Source organism: Phyllostomus hastatus, unplaced genomic scaffold (assembly GCF_019186645.2).
Source record: "Phyllostomus hastatus isolate PE091 unplaced genomic scaffold, TTU_PhHast_1.1 phas_contig_17, whole genome shotgun sequence".
Classification (NCBI taxonomy): domain Eukaryota; kingdom Metazoa; phylum Chordata; class Mammalia; order Chiroptera; family Phyllostomidae; genus Phyllostomus; species Phyllostomus hastatus.
This window is the reverse complement of record NW_025333664.1, coordinates 30352002-30379244: the sequence shown is the minus strand read 5'-3', so window position 1 is coordinate 30379244 and position 27243 is coordinate 30352002. Positions and strand designations below refer to the sequence as shown.

At 40.1% G+C, this 27243-nt stretch overlaps 1 protein-coding gene across 2 annotated transcripts in view; it reads right to left on the bottom strand.

The window, feature by feature from the left end:
- Positions 1–1926: 1926 nt before the first annotated feature.
- The window catches only part of LOC123814674 (SLX4 interacting protein), a 213389-nt gene continuing 188072 nt past the window's right edge, over positions 1927–27243 (bottom strand). The window contains exons 9-11 of one of the 2 annotated variants that reach the window (XM_045832609.1): positions 24996–25081; positions 3813–3913; positions 1927–2524 (exon numbers count right to left, since the gene is read on the bottom strand). In XM_045832609.1, coding sequence (XP_045688565.1) covers positions 1987–2524; positions 3813–3913; positions 24996–25081 — 725 coding nt within the window. In that variant the 3' untranslated portion in view covers positions 1927–1986. The remainder of the gene's footprint in view (positions 2525–3812; positions 3914–24995; positions 25082–27243) is intronic. The other variant, XM_045832610.1, reaches the window with a different exon arrangement.

Here is a 27243-nt window from a genome sequence, read left to right as displayed (position 1 = left end):
GATTCACTACATGGCATTTCAGCAAGCCCACTGGAGACAAGGCCACTGGGTGACACTGAAAATCTAAGACTTCTGCTTTAAATTTAAATTGCCCGTGAAGCCTTTCAAATGGGAAACTGGAAACTCTGGCCACCAAGTTCCCCTTGGGTTCTAGCCCATCCTGAATCTAACCAAAATCTCAGAGGTAGGGACAGGGATAGGCCTGAGCTATAAGCAAGACCACGCCTCTGCCATGCTTTCCAGTGCTGGGCCAAATTACTGGTATATGTGAAAGATATTGCAGTTCTTATGGTAAGTAACAGCTCTCTAGGTGTTGTGCCCACCATACTTAAGAACCTCAGAACAGAGTGACTCATACACTGAATTCACATGCTTTACAAGTTTGAGGAAACACAAGGGTGTATGTGTCCACCTGTGGCCCCAGCTGATAAGCCAGGCTAGAGGAAATAAACACTAGAGAGTGACCGATCAGTATGGTGGGTATCGAACTTGAGTGTGTTTCAGAATCACCCAGACTCTCATTCAGTAGGTCTGGGGTGGAGCCCAAACTCTACATTTATAACACATTTTCAGACAATGATGCTGGTGCAGGAGAACAAATTTATGCCTGCAACTCCACTGCAGCACTGTTGCACAATCCTTACATGGCCATTGCATGGTCTGCACAGACATGTGCCCAGGAGACATGTGACTGGTTTCTTCATGCACTTCTTCATGAATGGTGTTGTCCCTGACAAAGTGAATGGGTGTTTATCATTAAAATAATTTCCTGAAGACAGTTATAAAGTATGATGAGAAAGTAGCAATGTTGTTAGAACAAGCATACAAGGTCTGTCTGGAAAAAGTACAGCCACTGTTAATATAACAAGAACAGTTTGTATGACATCAATGTAACAAACAGCCAAGGAGAGTGGACTGGAATGCCCATGCATTAACAATGACGACTTCACTGTACTATTCAGTGGGGGTGTCACTGAGTGAGCATGTGTACTGTGGCTGTCACATTCAAAACGACTGAGCAAGTACAGCAATGGATCTGCACCAAACTTTGTGTTAAGCTTGAACTTTCCTCTGCGGATGATTCAGATGATTCAGAAGGCTGTAGCTATGGGCAACTGGTGATTGGCAGCTTCATCACGACAATGTGCCTGGTCATGCATCAGGTCTCCTGCAGAATTTTTTGGCAAAACATCAAATCACTCAGGTGACTCAGCCCCCCTACAGCCCAGATTTGGCACCGGGTGACTTCTGGCTTTTCCCAAAACTAAAATCACCTGGGAGGGAAGAGATTTTAGACCATGCACGAATTCAGGAAAATACGACTAGGCAGGTGATGGTGACAGGAACTGTGTGAGGTCCCAAGGTGCCTACTTTGAAGGGGATTGAGGCACTATTGTCCTATGTATAATGTTTCTTATATCTTGTATCTTCTTCAGTAAATGTCTCTATTGTTCATGGATGGATACTTTCTGGACAGACCTTGTATGTGCCCCTGAAGGCAATTGCTTTGAAAGCTAACCCTAACATAGAGACATATTTTTCTATTAAAAAGTCATTCTAATTCCTCTGAAATCACAGCATCTATACACCCTTCTCATTTTTCATAGGTTTGGCCACTATATCTCTCAACCTCAATTTTGCAATCCTCCTTGGTAAGTTAGTGGCCTCTTTTTAATATTTCTTCCTTTTCTTGGTTGGGCTGCCATGAATTGTAGCTAAGCTTTCAGTGTTTGTGGCTGAGCCGGTTTGCTCTGCTAGCCCTGGCTTATTTTTCATAAGATGTCTGGAGGAGAGATTTTCCAAAACATGCAACTCTTTTTTTACCCACATTTTTGATTGTTGTTCAAGTACAGTTGTCTCCATCCCCCCACCCCCCATCTCAGCCATCCCCACTTCCCACCCTAGATCCCCCCTCCTTTGGTTTTGTCCATGTGTCCTTTATACAAAAACATGCAACTCTTCATTAGACATGGTTTTTGCCAAATCTTATTTCAAAAGTAACCCCGGATCTGACAGCTCTAAAGTTGGTAAAACTCTGACAGCTTTGCTTTTTTCCACTATTATTTCTCTCGGGGCTAATCGATCACTTCCAAAAGAAACTCTCTTGTGGTGGTCGAAGTCTTCCACAGAGCCACAGTTCCTGCGTTTCTGTTGTGTTCTGGCCCCTCGTGGACTTTGTTTTGGACATGGTGATGCTGACTCACATCTCCAGACAGGGCTCCCGCTTAGAAGCCCTGTCTCTAACCACTCCCCAGGATGAGGTTTTTGCTGGCTGCTAGTGCCTTCTGGCTGGGCCCGATGAACATTTTCCAGCTTTTGAGCAGGAAGCCCCCAGTGGCTCTCAGCTGCCTTTATGTAATCCTTTGCTTGTCCCATGGCCTCCAGTGGGGCACTGGATGAAGCTGGACTATCACCTCTTCTCACTGCCATCTCTGCAATCACTGAGTCACTAGATGTTCCCACAGAGTCCCTGCTGCTCTGTGATTTGCTCATGATGCTGCTTTTTGTTTCAGCTCTTTTCACACTAAAAGAAAAAAAAATTGTTTGTAAAGCTGTAATGTTATGGTTTCCTCCAAATTCCCCTCACCACATCTCCTACACCTGAAATAAGAAAGCATGCACTACGTCCCCTTTTCCCTATCTCCCTGGCAGATCTAGAAAAATACCCGAGTGTACGTTTAAATGCAGACTGGTTCAAGAAATAGCAGTCATTGGGATACACCAGGGAACACTTTATTTACCGATCACTGGTATATTAGTGGAGTTCATATTTTAACAAAGACAGACAAGTATTCATTTCAGATGTTAAGGGTCAACTTGATATATTGATTTTCATCCCCAGAAGTAAGTGTTCAAATACATCCAAAGCAGAAGCTGTATTTATGTGTCTCTGTATATATGTGTACAAGAACATGCACAGAGATACACACAATCTGTATTTGTAAGTAAAGAACAATCTTCTGGAATTTCTCTCAGGCCATTTCAAGGTATTATTCAAATATAATCACCATTTAGTTGGTGTCTGCCTTGTTCACTAACTATTGGAAATTGAGGATTCAGTTAATATAACTTGAAATATTCTGGGAAAAATCCCACAGAGTATGCAAGGAAAGAAAGTAGAAACACGGCAGACGCAAGAGTGTGTGTACATATGTGCACATGCGTGCACACACACAAACCCTTTTTCTACAGCATATATAGCAGTTAATGTAAACTTCGCTCTGGTTGAAAATTACTCTGAGGGGCAGGATAAATACTTCGTGGGAAGATTTAGAAACTAGAGACTTTTACTTGGGTGTATATTTATTTGCAGGCTTGTGAATGGCAAGAAATTTCTTAAACTACCAAGCTCACAACAATGAAGCTGAAATATTTATTTTGGATAAGGGTTGGTCCGGAAAGAAATACACAGATTCATGTTCTTACTATTGCTATCTGGGGCATGAGGATTATCATAATTATGTTAGGGTCAGAACAAGAGTCTTAGAAAGGAAATGTATTTTCTGAGATCTGTCTATAGTCATTCTGCAAGTTGTATGAAACACACCACCAACAGGTGCTTTTCATCTTCAAAGTGCTTGTAATTAAGTGCTCCTTGCAACACACCTGTGAAGCAAGAGCTTGACTCCTGTTGTCCAGAAAGCAAGAGAAAGAGAGGAAGGTGGAAGAGCAAGTATGTCTCTTAAGGTAGGCTCAGTGCCAGGAGGGTTGTGATTAAGTTCCATGTACTCGTGTTGAATTCTAGATTTCTTGTTATATATCCATACATATAGGCAGTCAAAAATGAGAAAAAGGAAACACATTGGACCTACATTTCTTTCAGAGCATTTCTCTTGAGCTTTGCACTGGGAGGAAGTGGACTCTCTGCGTGCTCGGCAAAATAATCAGACACTCCACGGAGAGCTCTTTCTGTCTACTCCAAAAGATAACAAAAGTTCAAACAGAAAAATCTATGAGCTGAACATGACAAAACAGTGATACTCTAAATGTCCCAGTGAACAGATTTATTTTTGTGAGGACGAGATGAAACTGCTTAGTGTTAGGCATTTTAATTTTTTTAAATTTAGAACTTTTTGGTAAATTGTCACGTCCCAGCCCACACACTTCATACATTGATGTGCAGCACAAACATACACAAGACTGTGATGGAAAGGATGGTGATTCCAAACCACCTGGGGACTCTTGGCCAACGTGTGGTATCTCTGAGTTCCAGACTGTGCCAAAGCCCAGAATCTTGAAGCCAAGCAGCAGCATGTTTGTGAGCTTTGATCTTGCAGAGACCTGGTGGTACAGTGGCCTGTGCCCTGGCTATCCTCACAATTCTCTGCATTTCCTCTTGTTACAAAAATATAGAATATGGCCTTTGCAATACTCAATAATGCATCAAGTGTTAAGCCTTTTCATACTAATACTTAAAAATGGGAATTTTTTTTCTTAAATAAACAAGTATTACCATGGTTTTATATAATTCATAGATTATGTGTCTACCTCTCCTTATATGTTCTTGTGAAGACATCATTAGGAAATAATTATAAAATGTAAAAATCTCCCAACCTTCACCAATGTTGATCCATTTCATTCTTTGGAATTGTTTCCTTTTTGTTAGCAAATGGATAATCCAGACAAAGTGTTAACCTCTTTCATTTTCCAGGACACCAAGTACCTTTCTCCATCAAATTCCACAGTAAAATGTTGCAGCCACAGGAACAGTTGCTTTAGATTTACATTGGAACTAACAATAGCCCCACGGGAGAGCCAGCAGTATGCCTGGGCGTCCCACATCCCATCACTGCCCTGCCTATGGTTTCAGACACTGACCAGTGTTACCCAAAGCCATATCCAGTTACAACCTACGTCAGTTTTAAGAGTTAGTGAAGGAAATGTTACAGGTTTTATTGGGTGATACTGCATTTTGATGCTTCTCCCTTCCCCCCTTTATAAGACTTACTAGTTGACCAAAAAGAGTCACAGTTGAAAAGTTAAATGAGAACGATTGAGAGAGGTTGAGATTTATGTGTGAAACACTTCTAAACATGCCCTATAAGTACAGTAGATTTCCCCCTCACAACCACACCCTGTAAGTGCTGTATTTTCAGAGCTGAACAATTAACATAAGGAGCATGAGTCAGGCTTTGAACAACTCTGTGGGAACCAGAAAGCCTTTTGCTATTAGGAATGATGTAAATTCCCCAAGGCTGGAAGAAGTCCACAATGGAAGGCAGACAGGGTCATAAATAACAATGGATGCTGTGGAGACCACAGAGAGTAGGATGCCGTGATAGTGACACTTCTAATCTCATACTGGATTCAATCAAGACCCTTATTTATTTATTTTTAAACTCAAAGAGTACTATGTATTTCCTATGGGAACTTCAAAAACTTCTTTAAGACACAGGCTGATCCACTCTCATCCCAAATTCCTCTGACAACAAACAATGGGGCAAAAGGTCTTTGGAGGAAAAAGGACAACAGAAAATGTGATGGAGTGACAGAAAGAAATGTCCAGTTCAAAAAGTGCAAAACCTGTGCCTTCATTTTCAAAAAAAAGAAAAAGAAAAGAGAAAAAAGGCAACGCAGGGTCTCCTACTCACAAATTAAAACCACATTTGGCAATTTGTTGAAGGAGGCATATTTACATTTGTATGGAGACTGGGTGGGCAGGAAAAAAAAAAGATTAGACTCCTTCTTCAGCCCTTGAACTGTCAGATCTCATTAGAAATCTCTCATTCTTATATTTCTAGGGTCAATTCAGTACCCTTTGTTGCTAAATCACAGCCTCTGGTGCCCCCCAAACAAGTTCTCCAGAGGAAGCAGCTTCCACCTGGGAATGGAATTTCCTAAGGGAGTTGTCCTGATTACTAATGGCTTCTCACATATGATATCAAAATGCAAATCCATGGCTTATCCAGAGGCAAAACTCTCAGGTGCAGACAGTGTGTGCTGGGGTTTCAAGTGTCTCTCCAACATACCTGGATGACACTACTGGTTTTTAGATTCTGCCCTGATATCTTCTGCAAAGATACAGAAAAACTCAACATAATGAAAAGGCTACCAGTTGGCCATCCAACGTCCAGAGTGAGCAGCCCATGGATATTTAAGAAATAGGTTAATCAAGATGACCTTTTTGGGCCTACATAAATGATTCTTGACAACCTGGAAGCTAGCTCTGAGTCTGCCAAGGACTAAAATTCTGCAAATATAATTTCCTGGTCACCTGCCCCACCCTCCAATTTATTAATTTTTATTTTTGGTAATACTTTGAGGATTTTAGTTATAAAACTTTCCACTTGTAAAAAGTGTCTAGATATAATTCCAGGATAGAACAGAACAGAAATAAGGCAAGGTCACCAGCCCCAGAAGGAATCTCATCTAGAGGGATACCCTCCTTGGCAGCTTGAGCAAACCAGACAGGCTGCCAGACAAGGCATCAAGCCTTATCCCCACCTCTGAGGATGCTCTGGAGACCACGCGGGTACCCTGTGTTGAGGACAGCCAAAGCACATGTGCCCCAGTACAGGTCTAAGGAGGAGGTCGAGTAGGTTAGAGTCTGAGTATGATGATGGCTAACATTTCCCCAATGGTATTTGGTCTGACATGGGAAACACATTTTAAATTTCTGGACAGAAGGGACTGTAAAGAGAGCCATCACCAGAATTAGCTGGGCAACTAAGACTCACTTCCTGCCTCTAGTCAGAGAATGAGCTAGACTGAAATGTAGTTATACATACTGGTTAATATTCAAGTTATGAAGGCAAGTTGAAGTTGTGGATAAATCCAGGCATTAAGTCCATAGTGACTTATTGGATATGTTTTTTTTTTTAACAGAACACTGTTGGATTAATGTGGGATAGGAAGAGAAGCTGGCCTAGAAAGACATAAAAGCACCAGCTCTTGAGTTTATTGCCTCTTCAAGGAGTCTATAAAACATAGCTGGGAATCCCAAAGGCTAGTGAGAAGACTGGCTATCAGAGAGTCAGTATTAGAAGCACTGAAGGAGGTTTTTAAAAGTATACATTCCCAGGCCCCATCCCTGCAACTTCTGATTCACAAAATCTGGGGTGGGGCTAGGAGATCTATATGTAGGTTCCCAGGTAATTCAAGAACTGCTGGCACACATGAAACAATACTCAACAGAGCAGAGAAACATAAACAAATGCAAGCTGGTACACTGAGGCAACTTTTGCAACGTGTAGTTGTTATCTCAGGCATCAAAATCAAGTGGGGGGGCTTGTTCAAAAATGTTCTGGATTCTCTCCCAAAATCTACTGTGTTTGCACCACTGGGGGTGGGTCATCAGGGCATGTGCATTTTAGGCAAGCACCTCGGTGATTCTGATACCCAGCAGAGTTAATTAACTTCTGTCCTAAAGGAGCAAGGAACTGGTAACTGAGCAGAGTCCAGCAGAATCACTGAACTCTGTACCAGGTATGGTTTTGTGTGTTTTTTTAGAGATTCACTTATTTTGAGAAGGGAGAACAGGGAGGAAGAGAGGCTAACATAGCTGCAATTCCCAAAGGCTAGTGAGAAGACTGATGTTAGAGAGAAACATCAATTGGTTGTCTTTTCTGTGCACCCCGACCTGGGACCAAACCTGCAACCCAGGCATGTTGCCTTGACTGGGAATCAAATGGGTGACATTTTGCTTGTGGGATGACACCCAAGCAACTGTGCCACACAGGTCAGGGCTGTACTCGGCATTGTTTGAGGACCTTGTGGGATAGGACACAGACCCACAGAAATTGTCTTTGCTGTCATGAAGACTCCATCCCAATGGGGAAGACAAGAAACAAACAAGCATAGGTTAGGTGATGTTATTAAGAAATATAAACCTCTAAGGGGTCATAGTGGTGCTGTTTTAGACACTAGTCAGGGAAGGCTGTGGTAAACAAGGTAAGCTTTACCCAGAGACCTGAGTGGAGAACAAGCCATGTAAAAATATAAAGAGCATTTCAGGCAGGGAGAACCATGAGTACCGAGGCTCTGAGAACAGACGCTGCCTGGAAGCAGGGAGGTACAGGAAAACAAATCAGAGGAAGGGGTCAGTGAGCAGGTAAGAGGGGTGGGGGTGTGTATGTGTACATACCTGTGTGCACATTGGTGGTGGTTGGGGCAACAAATCGTATATAGTTTTTTTTTAAGGATGGCATATTTTATTGTGAGGAAGTTTATTCTTCTCTGGAAGTTTCCAAGAAGAAAGGAGATTTAACATTTTAAATGGATCATCTTGGCTAAGAAAACAATCCTATTCACAACTTCCAAAAAAATAAAGGTGACTTCCAGCCAGGATGGAGGCATAGGTAGACATACTGTGCCTCCTCGCACAACCAAAAGAAAAACAACAAATTTAAAAACAAAGAAAAACCCAGAACTGACATAAAATTGAACTGTATGGAAGTCCCACAAGCAAGGAGTTAAAGAAGAAACATTCATCCCGACTGGTTGGAGGGGTAAAGACGGGCAGCCAGGTAGAGAGAATTAGCGGCAAGGGGGCAGCTGGAGGACCGGGTGGAGCGGCTGCTTGTGGACTGGGAGGACCCATATTCGCTTGCAAATAAACCAGGAGGAACAACTGGGGAGCAAGTAACCCAGGGTTCCAGCCTGAGGAAATAAAGCCTCAAAGCCTCTGACTGAAAACACCTGTGGGGGTTGAGCTGGCAGTGGGAGAAACTCTTAGCCTCACAGTAGAGTTCACTGGAGAGACCCACAGGGTTCTAGAATGTACACAAACCCACCCACACAGGAATCAGCACCAGGAGGGCCCAATTTGATTGCGGGTAGTGGAAAAAGTGACTGAAAACTGTCTGAGAGAGAGCAAGTGGCACTGTTCCCTCTTGGATCCCTTCCCCACATACAACGTCATAACACAGTGATGAGGTATGCCCCACCCTGGTGAAAACCTAAGGTTCTGCCCCTAACTATGTAACAGGCACGCCGAGACAAAAAGGAAAATGGCCCAAATGAAAGAACAGATCAAAACTCCAGAAAAAATATGACTAAGTGATGAAGAGATAACCAACCTATCAGATGCAGAGTTCAAAACACTAGTAATCAGGATGCTCACAGACATGGTTGAGTATGGTTGTAAAATAGATGAAAAAATGAAGGCTATGAAAAATGAAATAAAGAAAAATGTACAGGGAGCCAAGAGTGATGGGAAGGAAACTGGGATTCAAATCAATGATTTGGATCACAAAGAAGAAATAAACTTCAAAGAGAACAGAATGAATAAACAAGAATTCAAAAAAATGAGAAGAAGCTGAGGAACCTCCAGGACATCTTTAAATGTTCTGACATCTGAATCACAGGGGTGCCAGAAGGAGAAGAGGAAGAGCAAGAAATTGAAAACTTATTTGACAACATAATGAAGGAGAACTTCCCCAATTTGGTGAAGAAAATAGATTTCAAGGAAGTCCAGGAAGCTCAGAGAATCCCAAAGAAGTTGGACCCAAGGAAGAACACATCAAGGCACATCATAATTGTATTAGCCAAGATTAAAGATAAGGAGAGAATCTTAAAACCAGCAAGAGGAAAGAAGAGCATTACCTACAAAGGAATGCCCGTAAGATTGTCAGCTGACTTCTCAAAAGAGACTTTAGAGGCAAGAAGGGGCTGGAAAGAAGCATTCCAAGTCATGAAAGGCAAGGACCTACATCCAAGAATACTCTATCCAGCAAAGCTATCATTTAGAATGGAAGGGCAGATCTAGTACTTCCCAGATAAGGTCAAGTTAAAGGAGTTCATCATCACTCAGCCCTTATTATATGAAATGTTAAGGGGACTTATCTAAGAAAAAGAAGATAAAAAATATAAACAGTAAAATAACAACAAACTCACAGTTATTAGCAACAGAACCTAAAACAAAAACAAAAACGAACTAAACAAACAACTAGAACAGGATCAGAATCACAGAAATGCAGATCACACAGGGTTATCAGCAAGAGAGTTGGAGGTGATGAGGGGGAAAAGGTAAAGGGAATAAGTAGCAAATTAATAGAAAATAGACAGGGGGAGATTAAGAATAGTATAGGAAATGTAGAAGCCAAAGAACTTATATGTACGACCCACGGACATGAACTGAAGGGGGGGAATGCGGGTGGGAGGGGGTGTGCAGGGCAGATGGTAATAAAGGGGGGGAATGGGACAACTGTAATAGCATAATCAATAAAATATATTAAGAAAAACAGCTAGGAATAAATCTGAGGATGTAAAAGACTTATGCTCAGAAAATTATAAGAAACTGAAGAAAAAAATGGAAGAAAATGCAAATAAGTGGAAGCACATACTGTGTTCATGGATAGGAAGAATTAACATTATTAAAATGCCATACAACCTCAAGCAATCTATAGATTACACACCATTCCTACCAAGATACCAATGGCATATTTCACAGAACTAGACCAAATATATCAAACATTTATATGGGACCACAAAAGATCCCGATTAGCCTCAGTAACCTTGAGAAAAAAGACAAAGTTTGTGGAATCACACTACCTGATTATCAAAAAATACTACAAGGCCATAGTTATCAAAGCAGCTTGGAACTGGCATAAAAACAGACACATAGAGATTGGTGGGACAGAACAGAGAACCCAGAAATAAACCCTTTATGGTCAATTAATATTTGACAAAGGAGGCAAGGACATACAATGGAGTAAATATAGTTAATTCAATAAATGGTGTTGGGGATATTAGATAGATATGTGCAAAAAAAATGAAACGAGACCACCTTCTTTTTAAAAAAGAAATTTTTAGCCCTGGCTGATGTGCCTTAGTGGACTGAGCACCGGACTGCAAAGCAAAAGGTCACCAGCTCGATGCCCAGTCAGGGCACATGCCTGGGTGGCAGGCCAGGTCCCTGGTAGGACGTGCATGAGGAGCAACTACACATTAATATTTCCCTCCCTCACTTTCTCTCTCCCTTCCACTTTCTCTAAAAATAAATAAACAAAATCTTTAAAAAGAGACAATTTTAACTTTATTTATTTTAGAGAGAAGGGAAGGAAGGGAGTAAAAGAGGCAGAGAAACATCAACTGATTGCCTCTGTCATGGACCTTAACTGGGGACAAGGCCCACAACCAAGGCATGTGCACTGACTGGGAACTGAACCACCGACCTTTGGTTTTGTGGGACAATGCTCAACTTACTGAGCCATGTTGACCAGGGCTAGACCACCTTCTTACGCCATATATAAGAATAAACTCAAATTAGATTAAAGACTTAAATGTTAGACTTGTAATCATAAAAATACTAGAAGAAAACATAGGCAGCAAAAACTTGGACATTTCTTGTAGAAATATTTTTTTCTGACATATCACCTTGGGCAAGGGAAACAAAAGAAAAAAAATAAACAAATGGTTTTACATCAAACTAAAAAGTTTTTGCACAGCAAAACAATCCATCAATAAAATGAAAAGACAACCCACTAAATGGGAGAACATTTTCACTGAGGATATATCTGGTAAGAAGTTAATATCAAAATTTATAAAGAACTTAGAAGACTCAACACCAAAACTAACAAACAAAGAAACAACCCCAAACAATCTAATTAAAAAATGGGGAAAGGACCTGAATAGATATTTCTCCAAAGAGGACATACAGATGTCCAACAGACATATAAAAAGATGTTCAATGTCATTAATCATCAGAGAAATTAAAGTTAAAACCACAATGAGATATCACTTCACACTGCTCAGAACTGCTAGTGGCTATCAGTAATAAATCAACAAACAACAAGTGCTGGAGAGGATGTGAAGAATGGGGAATCCTTTTGCACTACCGGTAGGACTGCAGATTGGTGCAGCCACTGTGGAAACCAGTATGGAGTTACCTCAAAAAATTAAAAATGGAACTGCCTTATGACCCAGCAATTCCACTTCTGGGAATTTATCTGAAGAAACCTAAAACATTAATTTGAAAGAACACAAGCACCCTTATGATCATTGTAGCTTTATTTATAGTATCCAACATTTGGAAGCAGCCCAAGTTTCCATCAGTAGATGAGTGGATACAACAACTATGTGGTATGCTTACACAATGGAATACTACTTGGAAATAAAAAAGAAGAAAATTTTACCATTGTGACAGCATGGATGGACATGGAGAACATTATGCTAAGTGAAATGAGCAAGCCAGACAAAGACAGATAACATATGATTTCACTTATATGTGCAATCTAATGAATGAACTAAACTAACAAGCAAAGCAGAGACAGATTCATAGATAGCGCGCAGGCTAACAACTCTGGGTTGGGGTTGGGGTTAGGGAGTGTAGGGATCAAGGAAAAATGAAAAAGGACTCATGGACATGGACAATACTGTGGTGATTATAGGAAAGAGGGGGTGTAAGGGGGAGAAATGTAATGGAAAAATAAAAGAAAAACTCCCACAATGAGGTATCACCTCATACATAGCAAAATGGCGATCATCAATAAATCAATAAACAAGTCTTGATGAGGATGTGAAGAAAGGGAACTCCGGGGCATTGCTGGTGGGAGTGCAGAGTGGTGCAGCCACTGTGGAGAACAGTATGGAGTTATCTCAAAAAATTAAAAATGGAACGGCCTTATGATCCAGTAATGCCACCACTTCTAGAAATGTATTTGAAGAAACCTGAAAGATTAATTTGAAAGAATATATGCACCCCTATGTTCACTGAAGTGTAATTTACAATAGTCAAGATTTGGAAGCAGCCCCAGTGCCTGTCAGTAGATGAGTGGATAAAATAGCTATGACACATTTACACAATGGAATATTACTCAGCCATAAAAAGAAGGAAATCTTAGCTTTTGTGATAACATGGATGAACCTGGAGAACATTATGCTAAGTAAAATAAGCCAGTCAGAGAAAGACAAATACCATAAGACTTCTTTCATAGGTAGAATCTAATGAATGAAATAAACAAACAAAATAAAACAGACTCATAGAGAAGAAGCTGAGAGACGTCAGAGGGGAGGGCTGTTGTGGTGCTGGGTGAAAAAAGTGAAGGGATTTAGGAAAAGGAAAAAAGCCCTAATAGACATGGACAACAGGATGGTGTTTACCAAAGGCAAAAGTGGGGGTGGGGGGGGGCAGGTACGGTATGGAGGAGGTAGAAGAGGGTAAAAGGGGAAATAAATGGTGACAGAAGGAGGCTTGACTTAGAGTGGTACATATACAATATACAGATGATGCATTGTAGGATTGTATACCTGAAACCTATATAATTTTATTAGCCAATGTCACCCCAATAAATTCAATAAAAAAGAAAAAGAAGGATTATCTTGGGTTTAGTAGAAGGACAGGTGGAAGTAGGGAGACCAGTGATGAAGATACTGAAATATTCCACTCAGAGATGATGGGTCTTGCAGGAGGTGGGGGTGGAGAATTGGTTGGATTAGAAATAAAATTTGAAGGGAGACCCAAAAGAATGTACTGATAGATTAAATATAAGAGATAAGAGGAAGAAAAAAGTCAAGGATGACTCCAATTTTTATGGTTTTATTTGGAAGTACCCTTCACCAATACAGGAAGTACAGGGGGAGACATAGGCTTGGGGAAGTTGGAACCAAGAAATCAATTTTAGGTATGTACACTTTAAGAGTCCTCCTGGATATCCATGTGGAGAGCCTGAGCAGGCAGTTAAGATACAGGTTGCAGAAGAGAAAGGTCTGGCCTGCAGACACAAAGCTGGGAAGTCCACAGAGATGGTATTTACAGATATCAGTCAAAATGAGCTACACTAGGGAGTTTGGATGAGAAAAGAAGTTGGGAATGAGGATGATTCAGGAAAGGATACTATGAGGAAAGAGAAAAGTCAAGATAACAGGATATCCCTAGAGGCAAGAGAAGAAAGTGCTTCATTGAAAGTGGCAACTATGTCAAATGCTGTTGACTGGTTAGAAGTGAAGCTGATCAGGAGAAGGTGACTTAAAAAAGTTGTTTTTGGTGAAGTGTTGCAACCTGAGCTCACCTGGGATGGTTTCAAAAGCAAAGCACAGAGTGGAGACCAGAACAATCCAGTATAAATGTATCATGAATGGTCATGTAACTTTAAATTTTATACAGACCCATTAAAATTGTAAAAGGAAACTGGTAAAATTAAATTTCAATAACATATATTATTTAACTTGATATGTTAAATGTTATTATCATAAAATGTAATCAGTAAAAAATATTGAGATATATTTTTATACTAAGTGTTTGAAATCTGGTGTGTATTTTACACTTACACTACATCATTTCTGACTTGCTGCATTTCAAATGCTCCACAGTCAACTGTGGTGAAAGGCTACAGTGTTGGCCAGCACAGGTCTAGACAACACCTTTGAAGGGTTTGCAGTAAAAAGGAGCAGAGCTATGGGATGGTAGCTGGATTGGAGGAGGTGGTTAATGGAGGGTGAGTAAGTGATGACTCTGCAACAGGCATATTTGGAGAGATGTGATCAGCTACTGTGTGTCGACCTCTGACTCTGTGTCAGGCACTCTTTCACATATTTACCAATGTCACCTTCAAAACAACTTGGTGAAGCAGGTAATAATATTACTACACCCCAGGGACGTGATTCAACATGGACAAACAGCATGGGTGACAATGCCACTACTCATCTGACAGACATGGCTCCTTCTGGGAAAATCTCACTGTCTGCTCTGAAGCTCTTGGCTGCAGGCCCTGGGACGCCAACATGAGTCTAGGTTGCAAGAGAGAGGGGCAAATCCTCGGGGCCATGATATCAGGCTGCTGGTCACTCCAAGAGACCTGCGTGTGCACCACGATGACAGCTTACCCCAACCATGCTGCCTGCCAGTGTAGTGTTCCTAGAGCCCTGAGTCACAGGTGGAAGGTTAGGCAGGAACTAACCCACCAAGCTTGTTTCCAGGACTGCTGAAAATGCTACCTGATAAGAGGGCAATAAATTGAGAAGGGGGAAAAAGCTCTTTAATGCTAAGATTTTTCTCACAGTAGTACTTAATGTAGTAATGACTGTGGTACTCTGCACCCTTACCTTCTGAGACTTGAATCTATTTTCTTATGGTCGTGTACATGAGTTTCTTCTCTGTTTTATTAAAATAAAATTAATTAATAACTCACCCAAAGTATTTTACAAGGAGGTAGTTCATAGTAGAATATTAGAATATACAGTTAGGTCATGTTCTAAAATTGCTGTTTCTGAATTTCTTGTGATCACATCTGCTGAGAATGTTATACCCAGAGTGGTTCAAATCAGGTGAACACTCAGAGACTGAGAGGTGAGGCACAGAGGCAAGGGGGAAGGAGGCAAGGTCTGTCACTCTTTGACTGCTTGTCCCAGAGACAGTTTCTCATCCCCCGATGGGTGGTTTCTCATCTACTGGTCAGGATTGTTTGAGAAATTTAAATGGAGTGAGGTGGATGAAGCACACTTAGGAAACTGGAATGCACTGAACACATTTTCTTGACATTACTGGAAGAGAAAACCTGATGCCTGTACAAACCATGTGGAATTTTTACAAAGGCAAAGAATGCCTTGCACCCACGGGGAACTCACATGATTAAAGTCCTTCCACCCTTCTCATCTCCTCGGAATCTTATTGAATATTCAGCAGAAAGGCATTGTCTCTATTTGACAGACAGAAGAATGAGACCTAACAGACTAAGTGTCTAGGGCAGCACAGTTAGCTAGGGGCAGAAATGAGCTGAGAAGGCCTAGCCCCTGTGCAGGATTTTCTCCACTGTGTTCTGTGGGTCATTGCTGTCATGGTTAGAGATGGAGGTGCAGAAAGAGTAGAGGACCCTGAGTTGTCCCTGGGTTCTTGGTTCCAGGTCCCTCTTGGCCACCACCTCACTGTGAGATCTGGAGAAGCCACTTCTCTAAACATCAGTTTCCTCATCTATGAAAAAAAGGGATGGTACTAATATCTTGGCAGTGGATACTAATTCACATCCTGAAAATACTCAGATTTTCTTCTAGGGAATTATGTACCCACTGTCCATCCAATGTCCATGCTTTCAGGAGGCCTTATCTCCATGCCTGACCCAGTCCTGCTCAATCAGAGTGCAGAACTCTTGAGCTGCAAAGAGATGTATGAACTACAGACAGCCTGGGAAGAGGCCTGCTCTCTTTTCCCATGGACCTGGAGCTGCCAGGAACAACTACCACATACAGGCTGAGAATGAAGCCAACACAGTAAAAGGCAGAACCAAAGGCAGATGGTGAGAAACAGTCTTAATGATAGTCTTTGCGCCTCTGATCAAGCCATACCTGAATCCTGGACTTTTCAGGCACATGAAATCAAAGCCTTCATTTTTTGCTAAGCCATGTATAAAAATTTTTATTTATTGATTTGGGAGAGAAAGGAAGAGAAAGAGAGAGAAACATTGATTTGTCATTCCACTTATTTATGCTATGCCTTCAGTGGTTGATTCTTGTGTGTGCCCTCACTGGGATCAAACCCTCAACCCTGGCATACTGGGACAATGCTCTAACCCACTTAGCTAGCTGTCAGAGCCTTGCTAAGCCATTCTGAGTTGGCCTTCCTGTCCCTTGAAAACTAAAAGGTTCAAGACTGATACAATCTCTTTTCAGATTTGTTGCCTTGAATAAGTTATTATATGCAACACCCCCTACAAACAACAAAGGCCTTTTGCAAACAATAAAAGCAGAGTAAAAGTAATATGTTATCAGTTCACTTGAGGGCCAAAAATAATAATAAAATATAAAGCTGGAACTACTTTCAATTCTCATGACTTTATGTTGAGGCAAAAAGGTTATTCTTGTATGTTAGTGTAATACCTAATGATTTTCAGGAGCATCAGTATTCTGAAATGTGATGAACGGCTGAGTTACTTATAGAAAAGCAGCCCAAGTAGAGCCAGAAATATGACAACCACCAGAATGTCAGACCATGATGCAAGGTGACCACATATAAGCCACACATCTTAAAATGAGGAAGAAGTCTCTCCTTCCCATATTTCACTTCTAATATTCTCTTAAATTACTTGATAATAAGTTAAGGAATTGGAATGTGTTAAACAGGCAGGATAGAGTAGTAATGAACAATTAAAAGAAGAGAAATGCATATGTGTATTGACTCAAAGGAACTGAAGCAAGAAGAGGTAAATAAAAAGGTAAATGGTATCATATGAATTCCACTGTGGACTGAAGTCGTTTTCTGTAAAGGTAATTAATGATGGAGGATATCTGAGACATATATCCTGATGGAGATACTGAGACAACAAAGAAAAAGCACCTGGTACAGAGACTAGCACCCAGTAAGTGAGTCTTCATGGATGCCCATGAGGCAGACATGACCTTCCCCATTTCAGAGATGAGGAAACTGATGCCCTGGGAGGCTAAGTCATCTGCTCAATTCCCACCATGAGGGGCAAGTCTTTTGTCTCACTTGGTTTCTCTGGTCCCGTGTCCCTTCTCGGCCTCCCTATGAAAGGATGGGTCCTCTAAGTGGAAGTGGAGGCATTAGCAGGCTTGCTAATGCTGCTGCTGCCTGCATTAGTGGGTACCCTAGGTTTTTTTAAAATATATTTTTTTAAGTTTTGTTCTCTTCTGAATTATGACTACACAACTGTATTATGTAGATCTAGGGAAGTACAAATAAACAGTTGCAAAGAATGTTAACCTGAAAATATCAGTGAAAAAAAAATCAAGGAAGTTATTTAGTAGGAAGTACATATTTCATAGGGATTTTCCAGTTTATATTCACGTACCCTCAAAAACCTAAAAATAAATCCTGAACAACCTTAGGCCCCATAGTTGGGTCTCCAGTGCCACACAAGTGTGACAAAATTTGGATGTTTTAAGAATTTGACAGTTTGGGGCTAGCACTTCTTAAAGCTGGGGAAGCTTACTGACCACTCTGAGAATTGAATGAAGGCTATTTAACTTTGACTAGAAAAACATAAAAATATATACAACTTTTTTTTTCAGTTTTAGGGAATTCATGAATCATAGGTTAATAATGTCTAGTTTAAAAATAGAAAGGAAATATGTGTGAAAAATGGAGAGAAACTAACTACAAATTGCCCCAGTCAGAACCAGCTCACCTGTGGGGGTCTCCTTATTGGAAAATACCTCCCTCACAGAAGCGTGTAGTTGAAAAGTGCCAATATCTGCAGGAAGGATTATCATCCTTCATTTAGGATGATAGTCTTTCCCCTAACATCTCCTGTCAGCTGAGCATGTGGGCCTGGGAGGGAGAAGGTGGGTAAGTATGTAGTCCAGCTTCACAGGTAGTAGAGCCAGCCAAAAAAGGGTCCGTTGTGGCTCTGGTCACTGGTGGGAAACAACTGTCAGAGCCAAAGAGAAGACATCACAGATGACTGTCTTATTTCAAAATTCTGTTCAGAGCTGGCCCTCTGCCCAGGGATGCAGAAGAAATAGCTCTTCCAATTTTCCTTGAACACAGACAGCAAGACCCCCTCATTCCAAAAACTCCATTCTCACTAGTCTGGGAACCTTACCTCATTTATGAGACTGTTTCCTTGGGAAAATAAGTACTGAATTCTAAATCATCTGTTCACTAATGAACTTTCCAAACATAATCCACTCGCATGTCAAACTGCTATCACTGTGGGTGTCCTGATGATCATGTGTGCTTTTAGGAATTCAGGCCTGAGGAGTTTGCTGTCTCCAAACTCCTATGTACCTTAGAGAAGTTAGTGAGTCCTTTCTCCAGAGCTGTATTTCAGTGTGAGTCTATTGGCAACTACTGGAAATAAAAGGCATTTTATCTGGGTGGTCTCTACTCTTCCTTTTCCTCTGGATGTTGGTTAATGGAATTGCCACTGAAGGTCACATATTTATGCTATAAAAGCACACAATAAATGTATCCCCTAGACTATTATATTCCATCATTGACTTGCTGGCTAAATGGGGGCTTATCATTGAACTTTTTGGTACTTTGGTTATTATAGCTGCACGATGAGTCTGGGCTGGCAAGTGGAAACAAACAAAACGCAAGGGTCCTGAGCCTCTTGGGAAAATATGTACAGATGAATATTATCAGGTATTTTTCTCATTTCTAGCAGGGAGGGAGACATGAGTAGCCATATGCTCATCTGGCATCAATAACATTTACATTAACTCCTCTTTGGAAATCATGGATATGGTGACAATAATAATACCACATAAGTGCTTCAGAGTTTACAAGACATTTTCATATTCATAATCTCACTTGATCCCTAAGAAATGCTGGGAAGGCCTCACTTTTCCTTCTGCTTAACAAGTCAGGGAGCCAATGCTCCAAGAAACCAAATGATTTGTTATTCAGTGAGTGAGGGGAAAGGCAGTGGTGAAAGCAGGTCTTATACTTTGAAGTCTGATCTGTTTTCTACTTTTTCTATTCCCTGCTGTGGTTTTCCTAATTCAATCTATCATCTAAGTGGTCAGCAAAAGGGGATTAAAGGTCTCTGCATAAGTAAAGGTGCATTATAGGGAGAAAAGCACAGAGGGCCCAGATACATGTCATCCTATTCTAATTCAGCAAAGGGCACGTTCCTTTCGAGCACTGGAGAGGAAGACATGAACCATCTCATTTAGAAATCCTGTTAATCATTTAGGAGAATTTTATTATTAGAAAAAGAGAACAATATCTTAGGTTACTGTAACACAGAAGCAAAGGATAGTTAATCTTTAAAAAAGTGATTTTATCTGAGAAAAGTATTTTCTTACCTTCTTTGTCAGAGTCCAGAAAAAATTTTCTAGATGGACCAAGCCAACCAAGAAAATTTCATCCCCACCACCAGCATTTTCACTAGCATCATTGACCTGCGAGTCCACATAAAGGCTGGTGGGGATGGTGGATGCTATAGTTCCTGTCCCTGTCCAAGGAAAATAGCCTGCCTGTAGCCCTTCTGAGGGTATGGCTAATTTGTCCCTTAACTCTCTGCTGACTGTGTGTTCTGACCACGAGCACTGGCCACAGATGACTAGAAAAGGTAATGGCAGTTAGCACAGGGAGGTGGCACGCAGGATGTTGAGCAGCAGTTCAGTCCTGCTGCCACGGGGGCCAAGGGGTACTGGTCTCTGGCAAGGCCTCCTTGTCTTGTGTGCCCCAACAGTGAGGCCCCATTAGCACAGGCAGGTTGAGCAAGCTATTTTCCTTGAGGCACAATATGGGTCAATATGCAGAATAAAAAGGAGCTTGAATCACAAGCTAAATTTCATAAAAATGCCAGAAGAAAATATTAGTAAATATTTATCCAGTTAAAAAAATGAAACACAAAGATCTCTAAAGCAGTCAACATTATGGAAAAGATAAAATTGAGGACATAGGCACCTACCACACAACAATGTCATACAACTGAAAAGTAAACATTAAATTCACAAAGTTACTTTCCTTACCATGTAAGAAGTTTTTATACAGGGAAGAGTTTGCAAAATAGAAAAACACTAATAGAAAAATGGATACAAACATAGAATTTATAAATGACTGAGGCTCTAGTTAAATACACACAGACCTCAGTTATCAAGTATGAAGTATGGAGGGGTATAGACCAGATCATTAACAGAGGCTATCTTTGGGTTGGGAGTTGTAGATATCTTTACTGTATTTGTACATATTTGGATTCTAAACTTTTCTGTACAATGTACATGCATGGTTTTGGTAAGCAGCTATTAAGTAAAAAAACAAGTTCAAAATGCGGTGGGAAATGTGGAATATGGAAACGGCCTCCTCCCACTCGAGGAACATTTCCTAGTGCTACGGGCATCTCTTGTTTATGGCTTCCATGTAATTTACCACTAACATTGTTTAGGAAATACAGTAAGATGAGAAGAATGGATTCTTACAAAGACTATATACATCATGAAAAACCTAGAAGAAACCATCCACTTCTTATTTAACTTTTTTTCATACAAAAAGGAGTTCTTTTCTAATTTATGCTTAGACAAAAGTTGCCTTATGAAAGTTAAATAATTCTCTCATCTGGGTATATAAGTTAGTGCATAGTGAAATTGTTCAGTAGTTTATTTCTTCTATTCTAAAAATGTATGGACTAAAATGTTTCCTTATAATTTCTATTTATCTTTCCTAAGATAAAATATAATTGTACTCCATTTTCTAATCATCATTTAAATATTTACAAGTTCTCTTTTGTGCAAAAATATTTAATGAGTTTATTTAGCTATATTTTCATTGTTTCCTCTGACAGAAATTCAGTGTGAGAAAGGATTTTTGAAATAATTTGATACCCTTCCCCTCGACTGAGAGGAGAGCCACGGTCCACAGAGGTTCAATTACATACAGCTGAGAAACATGAAAGCCAAGCTAAAAATAACCCATACGAGGGTAGATTACTGCTTCTTCAGATTCATTTTCATTTCAATTTTATACTCATAAACTAGGAGAATTCTTTAGCACTAAAAAAAGTAGTTTGACTTAAGTGTTACAGTTGGTGCTTCAGTGCTGGCTCTTGTCCGGGTGTGCAGGGACCCTGCGGATGTGATGCTGCCTGTAGCGCTGTGTGGCCAGGGCACGTCTGTACCATCTCGCCAGCGGTTTTCACAGATTGGACACAACACATAGGACCCTAAGTATCTTACGTACAGACCCACTTTTAGGTAGCATGAGTACTAAATGTCAGTTTTTAAATTTCCAAAAGAATAAAATACTTTTACCACTTAGATTTATAAATAAGAAAGTAACTTGGAATTTTGCACTTTGCTTCTGAACAGTAGACAGGATCCAGCTGAACCACAACGGTGCAGAATAAATACATCTTTAAGAAAAAAAAGAGGCTCTACTTAATTACATTTTTAGGTTATCAGGATAACATTCAGTGTCCTTGATCTGCCAAACTGTAAGTTCTTTGAAGGCAAGAGAACCTTCTTATTTTTCTTAGTTGTCCCAGGCCTACCAGAGCTCCTGGCATAGAGACAGCACTCAGCAAATGGTGTCAAACGGTGACAGTAAGAACAAATGGGAAGGGTCTGAGGAGACCAGAAGGATTGGCTGCAACCAATACTCTGAGATAGTAGCTTTATGCTGACCATGAAATGTCAGATATATACATATATAAATTGTGTACACACAATAACTTTATCACTTTGTAAAGTTTATTGCTTTGGTTATTACTGGTTATTTACTTTAATAGAAAATAAAAATAATAAGTAATTTTTAATTTCCCAAAGGCTCTTGTGCTTCATATCTGAGAAAGAAGTTTCTACACAAGGACTTGGGTTTGTAAATGAGAAAAAGAATACTGTTGGAATAAAATATAGCTATGTGTGATACAAGTTTTATTTTATACTCTTCATATTTCTAAGGAAAAGAAAGGAAAAAGAAATTAAAGGTAAAAACTTCCCAAATGATGACCCAACACCGCTTCTAGCAATAGGTCAAAAACTGAGGCTACAAGAGCTTAAAGATTTCTTATGAGAAACTGTAGTAACAAAAATATTTTACAATGACTCATCTCATAATAATGCCCTCTCTCCCCAAAGTACACATCACAGTTCCCACATCCCTGGCACATGGGCACTTGGTGCAGAACTATTGCAACATGAAGCATCTTCCTGCACCAATGTCCTTCAATGTCCCGCAAGGTGACAGACTTCCCTAGAGCTGCAGGGGGTAGGGGGGAGGCAGGGCTGTGCTCATTCTGCACCCCTCCCGGCAGAGGGGGATTACTGCCTTTGTACTGCTTGATCTGAACAGCGGTTCTTTTGTGCAGTCACCTTTTTAAGAAAGTGCAGCTGGCTTCCCTGTGTACAGGCTGAAAGAATCCCAGGCAGAGCAGTCCTGAATAGGCACTCCTAGATTTCCTCACCAACTGTCGCTTAGACACTGAGGATCCAAAAAAATGAAAAAAGAGAGACGAAGGAAAGAGGAATACACTACTCAAGGATACAGCACAAGTAAGGCGGCCAGGCTGTTGCTTAGGTACTGGCTCACTCCCTTGTCACTTCTGTGTCTGGCAAGAGAAAGTTCAGTAAAGTTATTGGAAAGTAACTGAAGTTTAAACTGCAGAACAATCTCCAAAACAGCTACTCAGGAAGCCAATCCCTCAGGCCTTGCCCAGTCAGATGGTCCTTGAGAGCTGGATATCACTGGGTTTGGGCATTTGAAATATATAAAGGAGTAAGAATGCCACCTCTGGAGCACAAGGCAATTCTGGGAAGGAAGGATTGTTTATTGATCCTTAAATAGCTGAGATAGGAGTGCTCTGCAGAGGTCAAATATCAATGAAGATAAAGCTCCAAGACAATTGTGGTAGAAGGACTGCTTTGTTGTTGGCTCGCTGGACTATTTGTAAGAGATGGCCCTTTGCTCGACCCAGATATTTTATTGTTGGTAGGGACAAGCTTGGGGAAGTGGCAGGCTGGAGGCCTGTAAGGAGGGAAAACTTATAGGAGAGCAAGCCAAAGGGAAGGGTGCATAAAGCCTGCATCCAGGGATGGAGCTGTTCAGTAGCACCAGGCTTTAGCTGACTCCTGAATGGGAACCAGCATGAAGGGACGATCAAAGGTGGGGAATAAGTGCAGCTGAAAAGACAGAACTGGACCACATTGAAGGAGAACCACTCAAAATAGTGAAACAATCCTTACGATGTAATGGCATTTTTCTTAGAAGCTAACTTGGTCATCTCTGACAGTGTCACCACTAGAAGTCAGAACATTCTGAAGATAAGAAAACTGAACTGGCTCATGTGAAGGGCTCACACATTCTTAGTCAATAAGAATGAAAATTCTTAACATTTAAGAAGTCCTTAAGATTACAGGATTTAAATGACAGCAGTTATAGAAAATTTACATCTGTATAAATACCAGTGCACCTAAGAAGGATAATATTTTATTTGCACTGGGATATTTTAATTCACCCTTACTAATTTAAGATATTAAGCATTAATATTACATGTCATACAAGATCCAATTCTTTCTGTATTCCATCTGAAAGCAATATTACTTTCTAGTACAGTTAATTGTTTTCTTAAACCACAGATCAATTTCTACATTGCTTTGACTCACATATGCTATTATTACAATACATTATACTTGTTTGCCAACAGCATTACCACTTCAGTATTTATTTGCTCCAGATGAAGGCATACTAAATTTAGATAAGAGTTCTCTGTTTCTTACTTTTTCTGGGTCTCCATTCACCCTCATTGCCTCTAAAAGACTCTCCCTATGTATTTATTTAAGATGAGATAAGAAGCTGGTTTTAGACCATGTGAGCCAAATTTCAAATGGATTAAAAATAAACATAAGTGGTAAGTTAATATTCCCATAAATTATTTTAGAAGCATAATGTCATACTTCATGTCCACAGTTAATGTCTGCTACGTTTTTCCTCTCATTGTTCAAGTTTTAAGACATATGTCCAGAGAATATGAAAAAAGTTTTGTACAGAGGTAAGTTCAAACAGACTGGACTGTGACTGCAGTAAGATAACGCACAAATGCAAAAGGAGACCCTCTTCAAGGTACATGTTAAGCTTAAAAGATAAAGCTGTAAGCTGTAACATTACTGGGCTTTTCTGTATCTATTTGTCTGAATAGAGAACTCCAATGAAAGCGTAACAGGATGTGATGGAGATTAATACTTAGCATGAGAAAAGAGAGGAAGAAAACCAACCATATCAGCTAAGAAGTAACACACTGGGGAAAAGTACTGGTTCTCATGAAAATGTCAGTGATTCACTATGGAATAAAATCCAAAAGCCACTGACCCCAATGAGAGCTTCCAGTGGAAACATGTGGATTTTGCTTCATTTCATTTACAGACTTTGCTTTATTTCATTTAAATCACACAACCACAGTTTTTGTAAAATGTTGCTTTCTCATTTAAAATTGATAGGGAAAAACACTGCTGATAAAACTAAATTTTCAAGAGGTCTTAAAAAAACCCTCATCAATTAATCAATATTATCATGCAAAATAGGTAGGATATTTTTGGTCCCTGAAGACACGTATTAAGTGCTCAGTAGTTAAATGACAACAGAAAAAATTCTTTAAGAACTTTTTTTTTACAATAAATCAATAGTTATGCAGCTTTGTTTATAGAATTTTTTTTGTATATACCAGCTCTTCCTTCTGTGTTGAAAGATCATGACTGAATGAAAGCTGACTTACACAGACCACAAATCTGTCAGGGAATACACGAAGTTCTGTACAAAATAAAGACAACCAATTACTAGGCATCAAAAACAGAAATGCTTGGTCCCAGATTTTTAAGTTATAGCAGTAAGCATGTATGTGTGAAACACATGTGTCCTTTCCCTACCTTTCAGTCTCTGTCACCTGCAGGTTAGGGCAAGTACAAAACTCTAGGAAATGCAGGGGAGGCTGCAAAGTGGTCCACCTGAGCCCCTGGACCATTACATCACATGAAACCCTCAGGCAGGGCCTTTGCAACCCTTCTGCTGTGTCAGTTTACTGTTGTTCTGTCCATAACTCGAATTTGGGAAACAGGATCAATGTTTCTAATGTGAGTGCAGGCTTAAATAGGAAGAGGAAGAATATTAGAATCTGAAATTGTGACTTGTGAACATTCTTATTAGTTTGCGTATTGTATCCTTAATCAACTGGTCTTAGAGAGGCCCCTAAAATGGGGGGCAAACTCTCAATCTGAATCAGGCTATATAAACAGGAGTTTCATTAATTAGGAATTAATAATCAAAATATTAAGGAAGTGGTTAACTATACAGCAGTAAAGATGACACAACTACACCACAATCACAGTAATCTAATTATTACAACTTCTTAAAGCAAAAGACTTCTGGGTGGGGAAGGCTGAATGTCACCTGTATCTCTACTTCTCTCATCTGTCTGTCCCTCCATCCGTCTGTGGGTCCATCTATCCATCCACCCAGCCTCCACCTATCCCTGGAGTGATGTTAAGCTGGTGCTAACTGAGTATTTTCTGGGTGGTTGGAGAGGGTCTTTTCCCTTCTCTATATTTTGTTGTATTGCTTGAATATTTTTTATAATACACATATATCACAGTTATGACAGAAATAAAGCCCTTTTTCTAAAAGACAAAACTTCCCTTTTAGATGTGACCATGTTTTTAAAGACATAAATCAGATAAGAGAAACCGTTTACATACATTGCACATTCCCAACAATGAATGACAATGTGAAGGCACTAAGGTCATAGCATATCTCAATCTGATGCACACAGAAGCCAAGCATGAAGGTGTCAGTTATGCAAACAGAACTTGAACACAGTTAACACCTTACACCACTTGGCTAGGTTAAATCATAGCAAAAACCTAATGAGTTGATGTTCCAGTAACAGCCCTCTCTTTACCTCTCACCAGGACCATTGCTGTCTCCTTGGTGGTAGCTACTCTTCCCTATTCCAACTTATTCTGCTAAGCACAAGCAAGTTACATTTCTAAAAGTAGCTCCACTTAACCACATTCAAGCCCTTCTATGGCTCCTTAGCACACAATACATACCATACAAATCATCAAAGCTCTCCATGATTGGGACCTAACCTGTAGCTTTGGTTTTACCCCCACAAGTCTTCTTCATATAGAAACCCCTATTTCAGGGATCCTGAATATATGCTTAAACTTTGACCTCTCGTGGATGTCATATTTGGTCAGGTGACCAGGAATGAACTTTGAAAAGGCAGAAAACCAAAATTATAAAAGCAGATTTTATTTATCCATTAATTCTTAAACTATCTTACTGAGATGAGTGGTAAGTACTCAGCTTCCCACTTTAAGGAAGGAGAAACAGAGTCACAGAGTTCATTATTTGCCACTCACCCTCCTCCCCAATTATCGTTAACACTGAAGTACAACTGTTGGTGGATCAGAATTAAAATTCAAAATGATCAGTTTTAAATTATTAGTGGACCAGAACCAGAATTCAAAGTTAATCCATTCTATCAAATAATTCCTCTGTTTTGTTCTTCCACTTCTTTCTCTGAAAAATTAGAATGATAGAATGTGGATTCTGAACATTTTGGTGCTGGGTATTGTGTAAACAGAAAGCAACTTCTGTATTCTTTAATTAGGTCACATTTGAGATTTGCATTACTTTAATATATAAATAAAGATTTAGGTAACAGCAATCTCTACCATGAAGAGTAGCTAGGCAGAATTTTAACAGATTCGGGTTAACTGGCTTACTTTACTAAGAGAACTGAGGGAACTGGAAGGCCCCATTAAGAGAGTAATATGTTCGAGTGACATGTAAAGTTAAGAAAGTACATATAATTGTGAAGATTCCAAGAGCAGACCTCCATACAGTAATGTTTAAAGTCCCTGTGTCAGTTTATATACTAAAATCATCCAAGGAAGTTGAACTAGATTTTC